Below are 16736 nucleotides of genomic sequence, written 5' to 3'. Positions count from 1 at the left end.
AATTCTACCAAACATTCAAAGAAGACTTAATATCTATCCTCCTCAAACTATTCCAAAAAATTGAAGAAGATGGAATGCTTCCTAACTCATTCTATGAGGTCCAAATTACTCTGATACCAAAACCAGGCAAGGACAACATAAAGAAGGGAAATTACATTCCAATATTGCTGATGAACATTGATGCAAAAATCCTCAACAAAATATTGGCAAACTGAATACAGCAATACATCAAAAGGATCATACACCATGATCAAGTGGGATTTATTCCAGGGATGCAGGGATGGTTCAATATCTGCAAATCAATCAATGTGAAACACCACATTAACAAAATGAAGAGTAAAAATCACATGATCATCTCAACAGACACAGAGAAAGCATCTGACAAGATCCAACAGCCATTTATGAAAAAAACTCTCAATAAAATGGGTATAGAAGGGAAGTACCTCAACATAATAAAGGCCACATGACAAACCTACAGCCAACATCATACTTAATGGTGAAAAACTGAAAGCCATCCCTCTGAGAACAGGAACAAGACAAGGGAGCCCACTCTTGCCACTCCTATTCAACATAGTACTGGAGGTATTAGCCAGAGCAATTAGTCAAGTAAAGAAATAAAAGGAATCCAAACAGGAAAGGAAGAAGTGAAACTCTCACTGTTTGCAGATGACGTGATTCTTTATACAGAAAATCCCAAAGAATCCATCAGAAAACTATTAGAAATAACCAACAACTACAGAAAAGTTTCAGGGTACAAAATCCACTTATAAAAATCAGTGGCATTTCTATACATTAACAATGTATTAGCAGAAAGAGAAGTCAAGCATATAATCCTATTTACAATCACAATGAAAAGAATAAAATATCTAGAAATAATCAAAGAAGTGAAAGACCTATACACTGAAAACTATAAGACATTATTGAAAGAAGTTGAAGAAGACAAAGAAATGGAAAGATATTCCATGCTCATGGGTTGGAAGCAGAAACATAGTTAAAATGTCCGTACTACCTAAAGCAATCTACAAATTCAATGCAATCACAATCAGAATCCCAATGACATTCTTCAAGGAAATAAAACAAAGAATCCTAAAATTTATATGGAACAAAAAAAGATCTCAAATGGCCAAAGCAATCCTGAGAAAAAAGAACAAAGCTGGAGGCATCACAATTCCTGACTTCAAAATATACTACAAAGCTATAGTAATAAAAACAGCAAGGTACTGGCACAAAAACAGACAACCAGATCAACGGTTCAGAATTGAAAGCCCAGAAACAAAATCACAAATTTATGGTAACAATTAATCTTTGACAAGGGAGCCAAGAATACAAGGGAGAAAGGAAATTCTCTTCAATAAGTGGTGCTGGGAAAACTGGACAACCTCATGTAAAAGAATGAAAGTAGACCATTATCTTTCACCATACACAAAAATTAACTAAAAATGGATTAAAGATTTGGCTGTAAGATCCAAAACCATAAAACTCTTAGAAGAAAATATAAGCAGTACACTATTTGACATCAGTCTTAGCAGCATCTTTTCAAATACCATGTCTACTCAGGCAAGGGAAACTAAGGAAAAAATTAACAAATGGGACTATATCAGGCTAAAAATCTTCAGCAAGGCAAGGGAAATCATGGACAAAGTGAAAAGACAACCTACCAACTGGGAGAAAATATTTGCAAATCATATATCTGACAAGGGGTTAATTTCCAAAATACATAAAGAACTCACACAACTCAACAACAAAAACAACCAACCACCCCCATCAAAGAATGAGTAGAGGATGTGAACAGACATTTTTCCAAAGAAGATATACAGATGGCCAACAGACACATGAAAAGATGTTCAACGTCACTAATACTTAGGGAAATGCAAATCAAAACTACAATGACGTATCAACTTATACCTGTCAGAAATGCTGTTAGTTGTTTTTTTAAAGATTGGCACCTGAGCTAACAACTGTTGCCAATCTTCTTCTTCTTTTTTTCTCTTCTCCCCAAAGACCCTCAGTACATAGTTGTACACTCTAGTTGTGAGTGCCTCTGGTTGTACTATGTGGGACACCGCCTCAGCATGGCCTGATGAGTGGTGCCATGTCTGTGCCCAGGATCCAAACCAGCAAAACCCCGGGCTGCCAAAGCAGAGTGTGTGAACTTAACCACTTGGCCACAGGGCTGGCCCCCAGAATTGCTATTATTACCAAGACAAAAAATAACAACTGTTGGAGAGGATGTGGAGAAAAGGGAACCCTCATATACTGCTGGTGGGATTGCAAACTGGTGTAGCCACTGTGGAAAACAGTATGGAGACTTCTCAAATTATTAAAAATAGAAATACCATACAATCCAGCTGTCCCACTACTGGGTATTTATCCAAAGAACTTGAAATCAACATTTTAAAGAGATTTATGCCCCCCTCTGCTCATTGCAGCCTTACTCAAAATAGCCAAGATGTGGAAGCAACCCAAGCGCCCTTCTGCACATGAATGGTTAAAGAAATGTGGTGTATATATATATACAACAGAATGCTACTCAGCCATAAAAAAAGACAAAATCGTCCCATTTGCAACAACATGGATGGTCCTTGAGGGTATGATGTTAAGCGAAATAAACCAGAGAGAGAAAGACAAATCCTGCATGATTTCACTTGTATGTGGAAGATAAACAAATACGTGGATAAAGAGAACACGTTAGTGGTTACCAGAAGGGAAGCGGACCAGGGGTAGGCGAAAGGGGTAAAAGAGCACATATGTATGGTGATGGACAAAAACTAGACCACTGGTGGTGAGCACGATGAAGTCTATACAGAGACTGATCAACAGCAATGTACACCCAAAATTACACAGTTATAAACCATTATGATCTCAATAAAAACCAAGAATCTTGATTGATCTAGAGTCTTCCCACCCAGACCTAATTCCATTTGTCATTCCTTTGTGGTTCAAAGGAAACAAGAATGTGAAATGCCTGTTATTTTGGGGTCAGATAAATACTGTGGAGAGGTATTTGCCTGCTTTGTTGTTTCATGAGGTTTTCCTTAGACTTTTAAGGTAGAGCTTGGGGGGTTAGTGAGGGAACAAGCTACACACTCTGGCGCCATACCAGCAAATAGGTGTCCTGAGTCAGAATCCTCCGTCACCTTCAGAAAAATCTGTCAAGAAGGAAAAAAGAGAGAGTTTGGTTTAGGTATTCCTACTCTCAGAAAAATCTAAGCCAAGCTCAATTTTGTTGGGTATTGCATCACAATAGGAAGAAAATACACTATGACTCTTTATCTAAGAACATAGTCTTCTACTTATTAATACGAAAGTGTATGCACTCAGTGACCACAACTATGTAAAATATGTGTGTGTATGGACAAAGGCAGAGGAAGTAAGCCAAAAATGAAGATAGTTGCTATGCTTGGGTGGGGAATTATGGCTCTTTGCCTTTACGAAACATCCCTCTAGTGTTAGACTTTTGCAAAGAACCATCTCTCCTGGTACCTGACAGAAACGAGCTGGACTCTCTGCCTTACCTCTTCCAGGGGAGTGTCAGAAATTCCAAAACTGCTGAGCCCCAGGTCAGCCAGCGTCTCCTCCAGTTCTCTGAAAAGGCTGGCATATGCTCTCTGCTTGAAATTCTTATTTGGAAGGAGGAAGATAAGTTCTTGACCAATGCATTCTACCAGCTTTGCCTCTGGAACATGGTGGCGAACCATATCCATCAGCTCATTCACGTCCCCTAGGACAAGAGAAAAGACTGACATCCAGAACCTGGAAGACTGGGAGCTCGCCCAGGTCTCCTACTTCCTTCCTCCTCCCATTTGAGGAAGGGGCATTTCCTTCCTGAGTAGTGTCTCTTTCGGAAGACTGATGCTCCCTTGGGTCTGTTTTCAGTTGAGTTGGCCCTCTGGCGGGCACTGAGAAGGGGAGGGAGATGGAACAAAAGCACCCCCCACTAACCAGCTGTGCAATCTTGGGACATCACGTCACGTCCCCATGCCAGCTCTCTCTTTTGTTCAAACAAATGTTCTGTTCCTTACAAGTTACGGAACATCGGGCAGGTCAGACCCTAGTTTCTTCATCTGTGAAAAGGGAGAAAGAATGGCACCCACTTTATTGTTATTTGTGAGGATTGGATGAGTTAATGTACATAAAACACTTAGAATGACGTGCCTGGCGCATAGATGCATGTTACCTGCTCCTGTTATCCTGAACATCATCTCAAGAAAGAAAGCTCTTGTCATCATTGTTGCTCATTCTTATTCACCACAAGCCTGAGGGTTATAGTCAAAGTGGCTTTCATTTTCTTGGTTTGGCCCAGTCTTTGGAGGACTTGCCTAAGATGCATACCTGGAGCTGGTGACCAAGCTGGGTGACAGCTCCGCTTCTTAAACAACACACACCCTTGCCTGTTCTAAGTTTTTGGAGGACTGTGTCATTTCCCTAGGGATTGCAGCTGCCTCCTCAAACAAAACAAAACTTAATACCCAGCTCGTAGGAAAGAAGGGGTGGAGAAGCTGTGGAATTGGACCAGGAGGATGGGGCGTGGAGCACACAGCACGGGGCGTGGGGAAGCGTCCAGTATCAAGTATTTACCAGATACCCTCATATAGTTGGAACTGAATTTTATTCACAAGCATGTGTTACTTTAAAATTAAAAATCAAATTTAAAAAAGTTTAAAGCATGCATTTGAAGAGACAGTTCTGGAGAATGTTACCTAGAGAGGCAGGTCAGAGGGAAAGGGATTCTGGGGATTCAGAACCAGCTCTCGTGTGCATTTCTGCAAACAGAAGTCTCAGAGTCAGGACCACCCAGTGGGTCCTCTTGTTTCTTTGTTTTAGAAATGACCCACGTGGAGGGATTTCATGGCCTTCAACCCAAAACCTTCTGCCTAGCTGGACTGGAAGGCTTGTTTTATGTCAAACCTGCAGATTGGACTCAATTGTCTTTAGCTCTGGGATGACTTCATCCAGAGGCTGGGGGCTCCCTGCGTGAGGAAGCAGCTCTGCCCTGACAGCTCTCGAGGGGTCACGTTCATTGTTCTCTTAGGAAGGAAACTGAACCTGAAGTTGCTGGATTCCCAGGAATTGTGTCTTAGATGTGTCAGCCTTTCCAGAAGTAGTCCTTTAGGGTGGCCGGCCTTTCAGCGTCTGGCAGGGAGGTCTATGAGCGTGTGTGTGCGTGTGTGTATGTGTGTGTGTGAGGGAAAAGCCTTCCAACCAAGCTAATTTGGGATTAGAATGATCTTCCTTCTCTTATTTGGGCCATAACTACTTACGGCGCTTCCTACCATTCACAGCATCTCTCTTCCATTCAAAGAAAATAGATGTTTATTTAGAAATAAAGTAATGCTAAAAAAAAAAATCACTCCAGCCAGCAGGCCCTGTTTCCGACTTGATTTTGGTGTACCACAGTAGTTAAACTTGTTAGTACTCATTTTTAAAAATTATCAATTTCTTGACCAAGATTTCTCCTGGGAGGAAACTTCAGAAAGCAGAGAGGGACCCCCAGCAGGGCAGGCTAGCAAAAAGACACAGAATGTCATCCTAAAAGGATGTGTTCATGTTCACCACAGGTTCTGTCAGTGCAAAGACAGGGTGAGAGAGTAAATACAATGCGACTCTGGGCAATTTTTTCTCAAATTTCAAGCATAGTATGTACATATTGTTTAGTTTTCTTGATTCACCAGATTTTACTCAGTAAATTCTTCATATTTAGAAAACATATTGTGCCAAATAGGAAACTTTGTTTTTTCTTTGTTAAGCAGATGCTTTCCCCGGTTCATTAACCGGGGTCAGTATCAGCTTTAGTTTTGCTGCTATTTAGGGAGATGGGGTGTGTGGTATTCCACTTGCAAGGTCCTTCCAGAGGAGGGATGGGCTGTATGGGCCTTGACGGAGAATGGAGAGAACTGGCAAGTGCTCTGGGTCCTGCGGTCAGCTGCTGCGGGTGAGTGCTTACAGTGAGAGCCTCTCTTCTGCTTCTCCCTGGATGTGGGAGTGCCCTCTACGACCTTTAATGCACCCTAAAAGAAGGGAGAATTGCTGGAAAATTGGGACGCTCAGGGGAAAGTTGGGAGTGTAACAGGGATGTGCGGTATTCCACAGACTTGGCATCCACACAGCGTCATCTGACTGTCTGAAGTTTCCTAGGAGAGCTGAGCGGCTCCACCAGAGGGCTCCACCTGTCACCTTTAGAAGCCATTCTCTCCAGACATGAAGGAGTGCCGCCTGGAGCCAGGGCAGGAGGACCCCAGGAACGGAGGCTTAATATGGGCAAGGGCAAGGAGTGAACAAAGACTGGGATCCTCACTAAGGGAGAAGGCCCTTAGGCCCATGACTTTTAAAATTCCTTTGGGAATGGAGGATGAGACAGAAGCCCAAAGAAAAAGATTTCTTGACCGTGGGTTTGAGAAGTACATAGAATGTTCTCTTTGCTTCCACTAAAATGCATGACAACAGGACACACCCAACAATGCTGAGAGATGATTGCCAGACCAGAACCAAGACATGGCCTGCCCTAGTCCTTACCATCCAAGACTTGTTCTGGAGTTATCTCATCTTCGTGGGCTGGACACCTGATGGAGAAACCTTTAGACTCACAGCTGCAGGTACCCTACAACAGATCGACATCAGTCACTTCAGTGATAGCATCTCCCTGATGCTGACTGCTGTCACCACCACGCCTTGTTTGTTTCTCATCGCCAAGCGTGGTCAACACATTTTTTCTCCACCATTTTAATCTCTTACAGTCACGCATCACTTAATGATAGGGATACATTCTGAGAAGTACATTGCTAGGTGATTTTGTCATTGTGTAAACATCACAGAGTGTACTTACACAAACCTAGAGGTATAGTCTACTACACACCTAGGCTCGATGGTACTAATCTCAGGGGACCACTGTTGTAGATGCAGGCTGTCGTTGAGGGAAACGTCATTATGCAGTGCATGACTTTACTTCATCTGAGCATTTTGAGGGTGTGGCTATTTGATTTCATCCTGGAGAGTGTGTGAGTCAGGCCCAGAGAGTAGCAGAACCTCAAAGGATCCCTTTGGCTTGTCATTACTTATGTGACTGCTGTAGGTCTGCCTATGCAAGACGTTCTGCTTCTCCCTCCCCACGGAGGCACGCTGGGCCGTGGAAATCTACCCAGGACAGGAGAACCCAGAAGCAGCCAGACACTTAAACCACAGGGGCCGGAGGCGTAAATAACGCTACAATATAATAAGCATGACAACTTGCATGTGAGCAGCGCCTGTTCTCAAGGAGCCCAGAGCACAGTCATAACACTTCATCTCATTTATCTTCACACATCCCTAAGAAGCAGAAGCAGAGACGATCAGCTGCATTTTTCGTGTGCAAAAAGAACCCCAAAACGATGAGGAATTAAGTAATTTGTGTAGGAGGACACAGTTTGTCCACCTTGCAGCCCAGACCTGAACTTGGGTCTCCCAACATGCTGAGGGGGTCTCTGCTGGTTGGTACTTTTTGGCTTCATCATTTTTAGGGTATAGTTCCCAGGGAAGCCTTTTCTCAGCTTTCATTTACCAATGGAATTCAGGTTTAATTAGAGAACATAAATGTTGGAATGTGAAAAAGGAAGCTTAAACAACAACTCTCCTTAAACCCCCATAACATGGCGGAATAAGGCACCCCTTCTATGCCACACTGCACTGTGTGTGGGGTTAGGATTCTGCAGTATAATCATCTCGGGTCATTTAAAATGAGTTGTTTCATTTGGGATAAATCATCTCTGTAGGAGTGTTCTGAGTGTCAGTTTATTAAAATCTGCAGATGGTCCCAGAAACAGAGGTCAATTCTGACAGCTAGAGCCTGATTGGGGTAGAAACGTCCAGAACGGCAGCACCACTCTCCGTACTCCTGCTCACCCAGGATGGGCTCTTTCCCTGGACACACATACCTCACAGACCCTTCCTTGGCTCTGGATGTGTTTCATCCTGCGCACCAAGGTTAAGTAGAAGCCGGTGCCAAAGCACTTCTTCAGGAAGAGCGGGGTGCCGGAGCAGTACAGCTTTCCCTGGGAAATGATGGCGATGCGGTCGCCGAGGAGGTCGGCCTCGTCCATGTGGTGAGTGGACATGATGATCGTTCTGCCTGCAAGGGCAGAGGTCCGGGGAATCACCAGGCAGGCCTGGGACAGGATGTACAGCAACCTCCCCATTACGTGGGCACAAAAACTGGAAGTTAATAAATAAAAACAAGTATTCTGCAGCAAAGTCTAGAATATTAGAATAATAATGACAATAGCTAATGTTCTATAGCACTCTGCACGTTGTAAAGCACTGTCACATACTCTCTTCATCAGGCATTGGACCCGATTCAAATAAATCACCATAATAGGACATATTTATTATTGTCAGTCAGCATCTATTGAGTTCTGTATGCATATTCTCTGCATCATTAAGCACTGCATTTATAATTTTGCAAAGAACACACACACACTTTTAAACTAACTGAAGTGTCATTAAAAGAAAACAGTAATGAGGATTCCGGGATGGCAAATGGACCGTAAGATTGAACCATGCTGTCGCTTCTATGGGCACTCTGAGCTCTGCTTGCTGTCTCTTCTGCATCTGCGCTCTCTGGTTGCAAGGTGCTGTGATCGAGGAGGGAATGTCCCATGCTGAGACATTTCCATCTGCAGCCGTCCTCTGGAGCACTGACCACCTGCACGTCGCCCTGACACCTGGGCCTGAGTGCTCGTCTAACAGCTATGGAACTTCTTGGGATGTGTGCAGGCAATTCAGGTGCCCTTAGTGAAAGGGAATTTCACCTAGAGCTACACCCCTTGTTCTAGACAGAAGGGCTGCAGATTGAGAGAACTTTCTAGAATATTTTGGGAAGTAGGCTGTTCTGTCAGTGACTCCCTGCTTTTTTTGTGTAAAAATCTCAGGAGGCTTCTGTTGGAACTTAGATTCACCCAAGTCGCTGATAAAGCCCCATCTGAGTGTAGTGTATTCATTTGCAAAACACCAGGAGTGAGAGAGTGAGGACCACAGATAAAGCCTCAATGAGAACACAGGGCACTGAGCAGAGGCCATTACCTGAGCGATACTTCAGGAGCAGGTCCCAGATTGAGCGCCTTGAGTAGGGGTCCACCCCAGAGGTGGGCTCATCCAGAACAACCACCTTGGCATCTCCCACAAAGGCAATGGCAACGGAGAGCTTCCTCTGCATGCCACCTAGAGGTACAAGGTGGGGAGGGGGGGTGGTCACAGGTGCTATGGAGCGTGGAAAGAGAAAGGCCCTGGGCTGGTGGTAAAGTGGGTACCTTAAGTTTGGCAGCGGTCTGATGCAGCCTCCTTAGATGTTTAAGGTATGCACTTTTTTTTGGTGAGGAAGATAGACCCTGAGCTAACATCTGTTGCCAATCTTCCTCCTTTTCTTTCCTTTTCTCCCCAAAACCCCAGTACATAGTTGTATATACTAGTTGTAAGTCATTCTAGTTCTTCTCTGTGGGACACTGCCACAGCATGGCTTGATGAGTGGTGTGTAGGTCCGCGCCCAGGATCCAAACTGGCCAACCCAGGCTGCGGAAGTAGAGCACACAAACTTAACCACTCAGCCACCAGGCCAGACCCTCCTTAGAAGTTTATACAGTGTTCAAACCCTAGTGGTGAGTAGGCCTCTTTAGATGCAGAAAAGGCAACCCCTGCCTCCTAGGATCAGACTGTTTGAAAACTGTTCTCACATTTTAGTTCAAACACATAAACATCAGAACATATACAGCCCAGGCTGCTGCAAGATAGGGTTCCATGTGGGACATGATCCAGAGGTGGGCCGCTCGTAGGTGCTCAGAATAACTTTACAGAAGTGTTCCAACTCTGAGGAGGTCTGTCATAAGCCTCCCCCTCCGCCACTGCCCCGTGCACTGGGAAACAAGAGATTTGCCATCTGTAGCTCTGTCTTTTTCCATGTCACGCACCTGACAGGTCCTGAGCTTCTTCGTTCCTCTTGTGGTGGAGGCCTGTGTCTTCCAACATGGCTTCCATCTCCAGCTGGGCCTCCGCCCAGGACCTCCCTTTCAGCTGGGCGTAGAACAGGACGTGTTCAGCCACTGTGAGGCTGTGGGGATGGGGCAACGAGAAGGGCAGTGGGCTCAGCAACTCCACTTCTAGCAACTTACCTTACAGAGATATTGAGGGCGGCGCAAAGACTTAGCAAGCAACATGTTCACCATGGTGCTGTTTTTAATGCAAAAACAGAACCAAAAACAGACCCTGATAAAATATCTAATGAGAGGGGACGGCTTAAACAGCACATTTACACAATGGCATAGTATGTAAACATTAATAATTATCTCATGGAAGAATATGTAACGACATGACAAGATGTTGATGATATCTTAGGTTAAAAAAAAGCAATTACATTAAAAAAATGGTAGGTTACAAAATTGTATGCAGAATTTTACTCTCCTTTATAATTTTAAAGTATATGTGTATATCTATACATGCATGGAGAACGTTCTGAAAAATTATATACCAGGATGTTTATAGTAGTTTTCTCTGGGTGGTGAAATTACACATAACTTTTATTTTCTTCCCTAATCTATGTTTCCTTCCTTTCTTTCTTCAATGACTATATAAAACTTTTTAGACAAGAAATAAAAGTTTGGGGAAAAAGCAACTGAAAAACCTCCTGAAAAGTCAGTTTTTGGTGCCTGGCTTAAGAGGTAGAAAGAAACAATGCTCTCCTCTCTTTGTCCCTGAGGTGAGTACTTCAGGGTGAGCAAGGGGTCCCGGAATCAGCCACCCTGTCAGAGAGAAGGGGCATCACTCTTCTGAGGGGGAGGCCTCAGTTCTGAATGCCAGAGGCACAGGCCTGTGTGAGGGACACTTCTCATTGCAAGCGGGACAAAGGACCTTGAACACAGGGGAAACCGAAAAGAATACTGCCTCCTGCCCCCAGAGCTGGCATCCCTGAGCTGGGCTCTAGAGAACATGTGTGTTGGGGGCAGGGTGAGGACAGTGCATGGGGAGGGTCTCAATTCCTGTTCTACTTACTGGTGGAACAGGATGTTGTGCTGTGGACACATGCCAAGGCTCTGCCGGACTGCATCCAGGCTGGTTTCAATGTCCTTTCCCCCAATGAGCACGGTGCCTGATGTCGGTGGCAACAGACCCGTCAGGATGGACCTGCCAAACACAGGAGTCAGTGGCAGAAAAGATGGCCTTTAGGAGCACCTTGGGAAGGGAGCCCCCATCCTAGGGTCAGCGAGGACTCTCACAGTGATTCCTGTCCTTGGCTCTTAATTGAACCCAAACCATTATTAGCTGTGAGGACCAACAGTTTCCCATAGAGGACTTAGCACCAGTGTGTACGTCTGGGCCCTAACGTGGATGACCACATCTGCCTTCCTTCTCTGCTTCTGCTTATTTCCCGTGTTCCCGGGCAGGTACTGATCGGCCTCCAGGATTCCCAGCTGCAGAACATTCACTTACAGTCAAGGGGCCCTCCGCAGTTCAGCAATCACAGCTCCCGGCCCTGTGGGGGCTCAATAGAAGGTTTTCAGTGCGTGGGTCAATGGTTTGCCTGATGTCATCATTACAAAGCATGGGGGAAGGGTCTTAATGAGAAGCCCAGGCATTCAACGCGTATTTATGGATTAATTGATTGAAGCCAGGCTTGGGGATTACCAGCGACAACATCATCTTTGGATCCAAAACATAAAGATCCCAACAGCAATGCTGGACGTTTTTTTGTAAAATGGGAAATAATGACTCCCACCTGACGAAGTTGTTGTGAGGATTAAATGAGTTAATACCTGTAAAGCGCTCAGAACAGTGCCAGCATAGAAGACAACTCAAAAATATTATTACTATTTTTATGAAACATTGTGTTTCAACCCCCAGGGGAAGCTGCAATCGATGAAGTAATGTGTTTGCCTTTGAGAAGCCCAGGGTCCCACGGACCTCCGGGCTCTCTGAGCGTATCAGTTAACAAGGAGAGAAATCAGAGGGGTGTAGAGCGGCCCCACCCAACTGTCCCTGATACAATCTCAGGCTATCTGAAGTTGAACTGAGAAGCTGAAATCTCTGTTGATCAACCACTAGAGGGAAACAGAACCAAATAATAATGGCACCAGCCCCACATTCCATTCACACTGAACCGCCCTCAGACAACATTCCAGCGCAGGGCGTACACTGCTTTGGCTTCCGGGGGCTCTGTCAGAGGCCCAAGGACTTGAAGACTGTTCACATGGGTTCCCTGCCCCTGGAGAGGGCCACCTCTGCTGCTCCTTGGGAAACCTTTGCTGACCGTGTCCTCCTTCTCAGCAGATGGCGCTCAGGGCCCTTAGAGAAGTGTGGGGAGCCTCCTGAGCTGAGACCTCCATGCAGAGCCTTCATTTTCCTTGAACTTGGCCTTCAGTTGCCAGGCAGTTAACCCACGAGCCCCTCTAGAGACTGCATCCTTTTTACTTCAAAACTACCACCAACCCTCATCGGGGGCACCATTCTGAGGGTGAAGCCTGCCTAATAACAGGCAGGAAGAGGAACGCTCCTAGAAAATAAGTAGTACTCTGCAGACCGAGGGCATGTGATGGTGATGGCCGTGACGTTATCACCACTGCGATGATAGTAAGGCTGGAGAGGTTTGGGATGGGGGGACCGGCTCACAGTGTTAAGACAAGAAACAACTGTGGGAAAACCTGGCTCTTGTCCCCACTGAATCACTACCACTTGGTGACCTTAGGAAAGTCACTTCGACTCTCTGGATGTCCACTTCCCTGCCACACAAAGTGGGTAATAAACTTATTCCACCTCCCCCTCCAACTTCTTCTGAGGCTCAAATAAAACAGCATATGTAAGGGAGTTTTGAATGCTGCAGTGTGTTTACACATTCTTGGGACACAAATATAGAGTACATTTTTGTCACTAAAATTCAGTGGGAAAGAGTAGACTGCAGCTAACAGAGAAAGAAAAGAGCCAGAAAACGACAGGACAAAAGGGCAATCTAGCCTCTTTGCCTGAAGACTCACAAGGTGGTGGTTTTCCCTGCTCCATTGTGACCGAGGAAGGCGGTGATCTGGTTCTCGTAGAAGGTGATATTAAGACGGTCCACGGCTGGCCTGCCGTGGGGCTCAAAAATCTTTACCAGATTCTTCACACACACCCCTGGAACCAAGCCTGGAAGCTCACGTTCAAAGAAAGAGTCTTGGAGGAAAAAATTGAACACGAGGTAAATACGATGCCTTAATGTACACGTTCCTCAGGTTCTTTCTTCTGCCCCACAGCTTTAGCTATGACCTTTGTAAGGAAGACCACAGGATAATAACGGTACATAGTATCAAACATTTATGGAGGAGTTACTATGTGCCAGGCACTGTTTCAAGTGCTTAAATGGATTACCTCATTTCATCCTTATAACAGCCCTAGGAGGGTAGATATTTTTATGCCCATTTCTATAGATGAGGAAACCTAAGACACAGAGACATCAAATGTCCCATCAAGGTCACATGGCTCATAAGTAGCAGAGCTGGGATTCGAACTCAGGTGCACACTATATGGAGAGTCAGCCCTAAACTCAGTCTTCAGCCCCAGGCTCTCATTTCCAACAGTCTGTGGGCCATTCTGCAAGGATTTCTGGTAGCAGCTCAGGCTCCTCATCTTCTCCCCAAAACAACATTTTCCTTCCGACTCTCCCATGTCCATTCCTGGAGCCGCCATTCTCCTAGTCACCTTGGCCCAAATCTCTGAGTCAGCTTTGACTCAAGCTGAGTTCCTGCTGCTCAGATCTCCAGTTTCTCAATTAACTGGGTAGGACAGTCCACCCTGCCTCATCCCTGTCCGTCAAACCCCACCCCTCCACTTTTCTACTCCCACACCCCTCTCCAGGGCAGACTGTCATTAGCGGGGGGGGGGGGGGGGGGGGGGTGGGGGGGGGGGGGGGGGTTCCGCTTCCTCCTGGCCTGCAGTCTCTCCCTGCTTTAGTTCACCCTATACAGCACCACTCAGTTTGTCATCTTAATATTGTAGGTCTGAGCATTTACTTCCCTGCACAAAACATCCCAATGCTTTTCTCTCTGTTCCTCCTGGCCTCCTGGTCTATAACGGAGACGGGACCAGTCCCCCACCCCCTGATTTCGACCTTGGAATTCCGCTCTGGGAGGAGAGGCTCCTCAGAGGACTGTTGACTGCAAACCAGCTCTCTGAGGAGCTGCGGGCACTGACCTCAGCTTTGTGAAATGGCAGCTGGGGTGGGCTGGAGGCATGGAGGCCAGACCCTCTCATGCAATGTCAGGCAAAGTCCAGAGGCCATGCTGCCTCTCTGAACCCAAGGTGAGGATGACAAGAGCATTTTAGCATCCACAGAGAAATGCCTATGCTTAGGGAATGGAGAACATTGGGAGAAGTACAGAAATGGGTCAGAAGGGAAGGTAAGTGAGGCAAAGGCCAGGGTAACACTTGCGAACCTAGTCTATAAGGTCAAGAATTATTAGGTAACTTCCATGGTCAGGAAAGGCTTTTGATGGCTTGAATGAATGGGCTTCTAGATTTGTAAACCACGATTGAAGTGCAGGCAGCTCCACTAGGCTCTCTTTCCCTCTATGCACAGAAGCATTTATTTTCGTCTTTCCTTGTAGCTCATATCCGCTTTAAGTCCTAGTGACCCAAGTTATTGTTCTTGCTAAATCCTCGGAAGTCAGCACATTTGTGCAACTCGCTTGGGATTTGCCTAACAAGGGCACAAACACATCACATACTTGGGATTTGCTTTCTCCAGGAAATATGCGTTAATGTCTGGCTGGACCATTCATTCCGCACACGTGCAGCTGGACCCTTGAGAAGTTATCAGGGTTAACCCTTGTCAACAGAAAGAGTCAATTTCCCGGGTTCCATTCCACCCCAGTCACGAGGTGCTTCTCTCTGTCCCTTTGCAGTGTTCCAAGCCTTTTCCTTGCCTCTGCTCTGTGTTCTCTATTGAGGTTTTTACCATTTATTCCTTCTGGGTGTTCCGGGTCCTCCATTTCCTCTGTTATGGGTTCGGTCTTTTCCAGGGCCCTTTCTTCTCTGGTTGAACACCCTGCACCAACCAGAAGCCACTGTTACTCTCTTGGTGAGAGCTGAGAATCAGTAGAGGCAGGAAAGGAGGAGAGAGGGCAGGGGAGCAGAGTTTCCTACCATAACTGGAAAATACAGTGCCCTCAGAAGGCCAAGTCAGCATTCCCGGGGACCAGCCCCAAGCATGGTCCCCATCCTATGACCTGCGGGTCTGTGAAGTTCTCAAAGTGGCTGGCAGGGCCTCCCAGCTGGCTGGATTGGGCAACCTTAGCCCAGCACAGAGGGAGTTTGATAACAGGAGTTTCACCTTATCCTCCTAACATGCTGGGAGGGACCCACGTATCAAAAATTGTGGTTAAAAAAATTTTACAAAATCAGGATTGAATTCAAAATGGGATAATTTTCTGTAGCTCACCAACAGCACTTCTCACTCCAATCCAAAACACGTCAAGGTCATGGTGAACCTTGAGTAAAAGTCCATCCAAGGTGATATGATGGGCAGCCAGCTTAAATTACAGATTAAGAAACAGCTTATCTGAGAAATCCACTTTTATGGGCATTCAAGTATTTGGGGATTAACACCAGAGTTGAGCCTGGTGGAGGTACAGCCTGGCACAAATTGTGAAGTGTGGTGTAAACATACACACAACACATTCTCACACTCATGCATACTCTCACATACACCACACACACATTTTCACCCTCACACACCCTCACACATACTGTCTCACACACCATACCCACAACCCCTCCCCACCGCACACACAGAGGCATTTTTTTTTATAAACTTGGCATTTGGTTTAAAAGGACATCAGGACATCCTGGAAGGGGAAGAGGACCAGAAGAGTGAGCCAGCCAGAGAGGAAAGCAGGAGCAGGAGGAAACCGCTGTCGCCAAGCATCTAAAGGCTCTGGCCTCAAGTGCATATATGTGAGCAGGGGAACATTTCATGCAGCAGCCAACCAGGGCCTCTCTGTGTCCATGCCGCCCTCTGTAGATTTGCAGGATGTGTGGTGGAGCAAGCGGCAAGTAACGGGCCTGGTGGTCAGGCACGAGCCACCTCCAGCACTTCTATTTCTGGGTCCCGAAGGATTTTTAAATCTATTGCCCACAATTCCTTTAATCACTCTACTAGCTACCGTACTGCACTAATGCCTAATAAAATAGAAGGGGGAGATATTCTTCTAAACAGTTTAATCATTGGAGTGAGTTCCTTGCCAGGAAATGTGTGTCCCAGTTCCAGATTTTGCCCCAAGTGACCACCTGGAACTTGAGCAAGCCACCTGGATGTCTCTTGGGCACCATTTCTTCATCTGTGAAAGGAGGGGGTTAGGTGGAGAAACACAGCTCTTTTCTGATTTTAGAGAGATTTAGGAATCTGTTTTGGTCTAGCCTGTGAGAAAGGTGAAAAATATTTGGCTTGTCAGCAAAAATATACATGATTCATTTTTGAAGGAGCACATTTATCTTAAGACTTTTTTTTTTGAGAGGCAGAATATCTGCTGAGATTGTAGGAAAAAAAAATGCCCACAGGTCCTGATATTCATTGAAATTAGAAACATTCTAGGAACACACTCCTGTGTTGAAAATACCCATTTATCATGGACTATAACTTTATTATAGGAGAAATGTAAAAGTTTATCGATAAACAAGACAGACAAACCTACAAAATGGAAAAATACTGAGTGGTTAAAGTGCTGTTTGTTTGAACCATAAAAAAGAAAACA

The 16736-nt window shown here is 45.4% G+C and overlaps 1 protein-coding gene across 1 annotated transcript in view; it reads right to left on the bottom strand.

Moving 5' to 3' along the window:
* Nucleotides 1–16736, bottom strand: part of ABCA4 (ATP binding cassette subfamily A member 4) — a 130644-nt gene that overhangs the window by 45464 nt on the left and 68444 nt on the right. The window contains exons 18-26 of the mRNA XM_005610408.4: nucleotides 14942–15031; nucleotides 12987–13161; nucleotides 11011–11142; nucleotides 9933–10072; nucleotides 9052–9189; nucleotides 7908–8101; nucleotides 6514–6598; nucleotides 3516–3721; nucleotides 3101–3149 (exon numbers count right to left, since the gene is read on the bottom strand). Coding sequence (XP_005610465.3) covers nucleotides 3101–3149; nucleotides 3516–3721; nucleotides 6514–6598; nucleotides 7908–8101; nucleotides 9052–9189; nucleotides 9933–10072; nucleotides 11011–11142; nucleotides 12987–13161; nucleotides 14942–15031 — 1209 coding nt within the window. The remainder of the gene's footprint in view (nucleotides 1–3100; nucleotides 3150–3515; nucleotides 3722–6513; nucleotides 6599–7907; nucleotides 8102–9051; nucleotides 9190–9932; nucleotides 10073–11010; nucleotides 11143–12986; nucleotides 13162–14941; nucleotides 15032–16736) is intronic.

Source organism: Equus caballus, chromosome 5 (assembly GCF_041296265.1).
Source record: "Equus caballus isolate H_3958 breed thoroughbred chromosome 5, TB-T2T, whole genome shotgun sequence".
Taxonomy (NCBI): domain Eukaryota; kingdom Metazoa; phylum Chordata; class Mammalia; order Perissodactyla; family Equidae; genus Equus; species Equus caballus.
The sequence above is the reverse complement of the archived record's forward strand: the minus strand, read 5'-3'. Positions and strand labels throughout refer to the sequence as shown.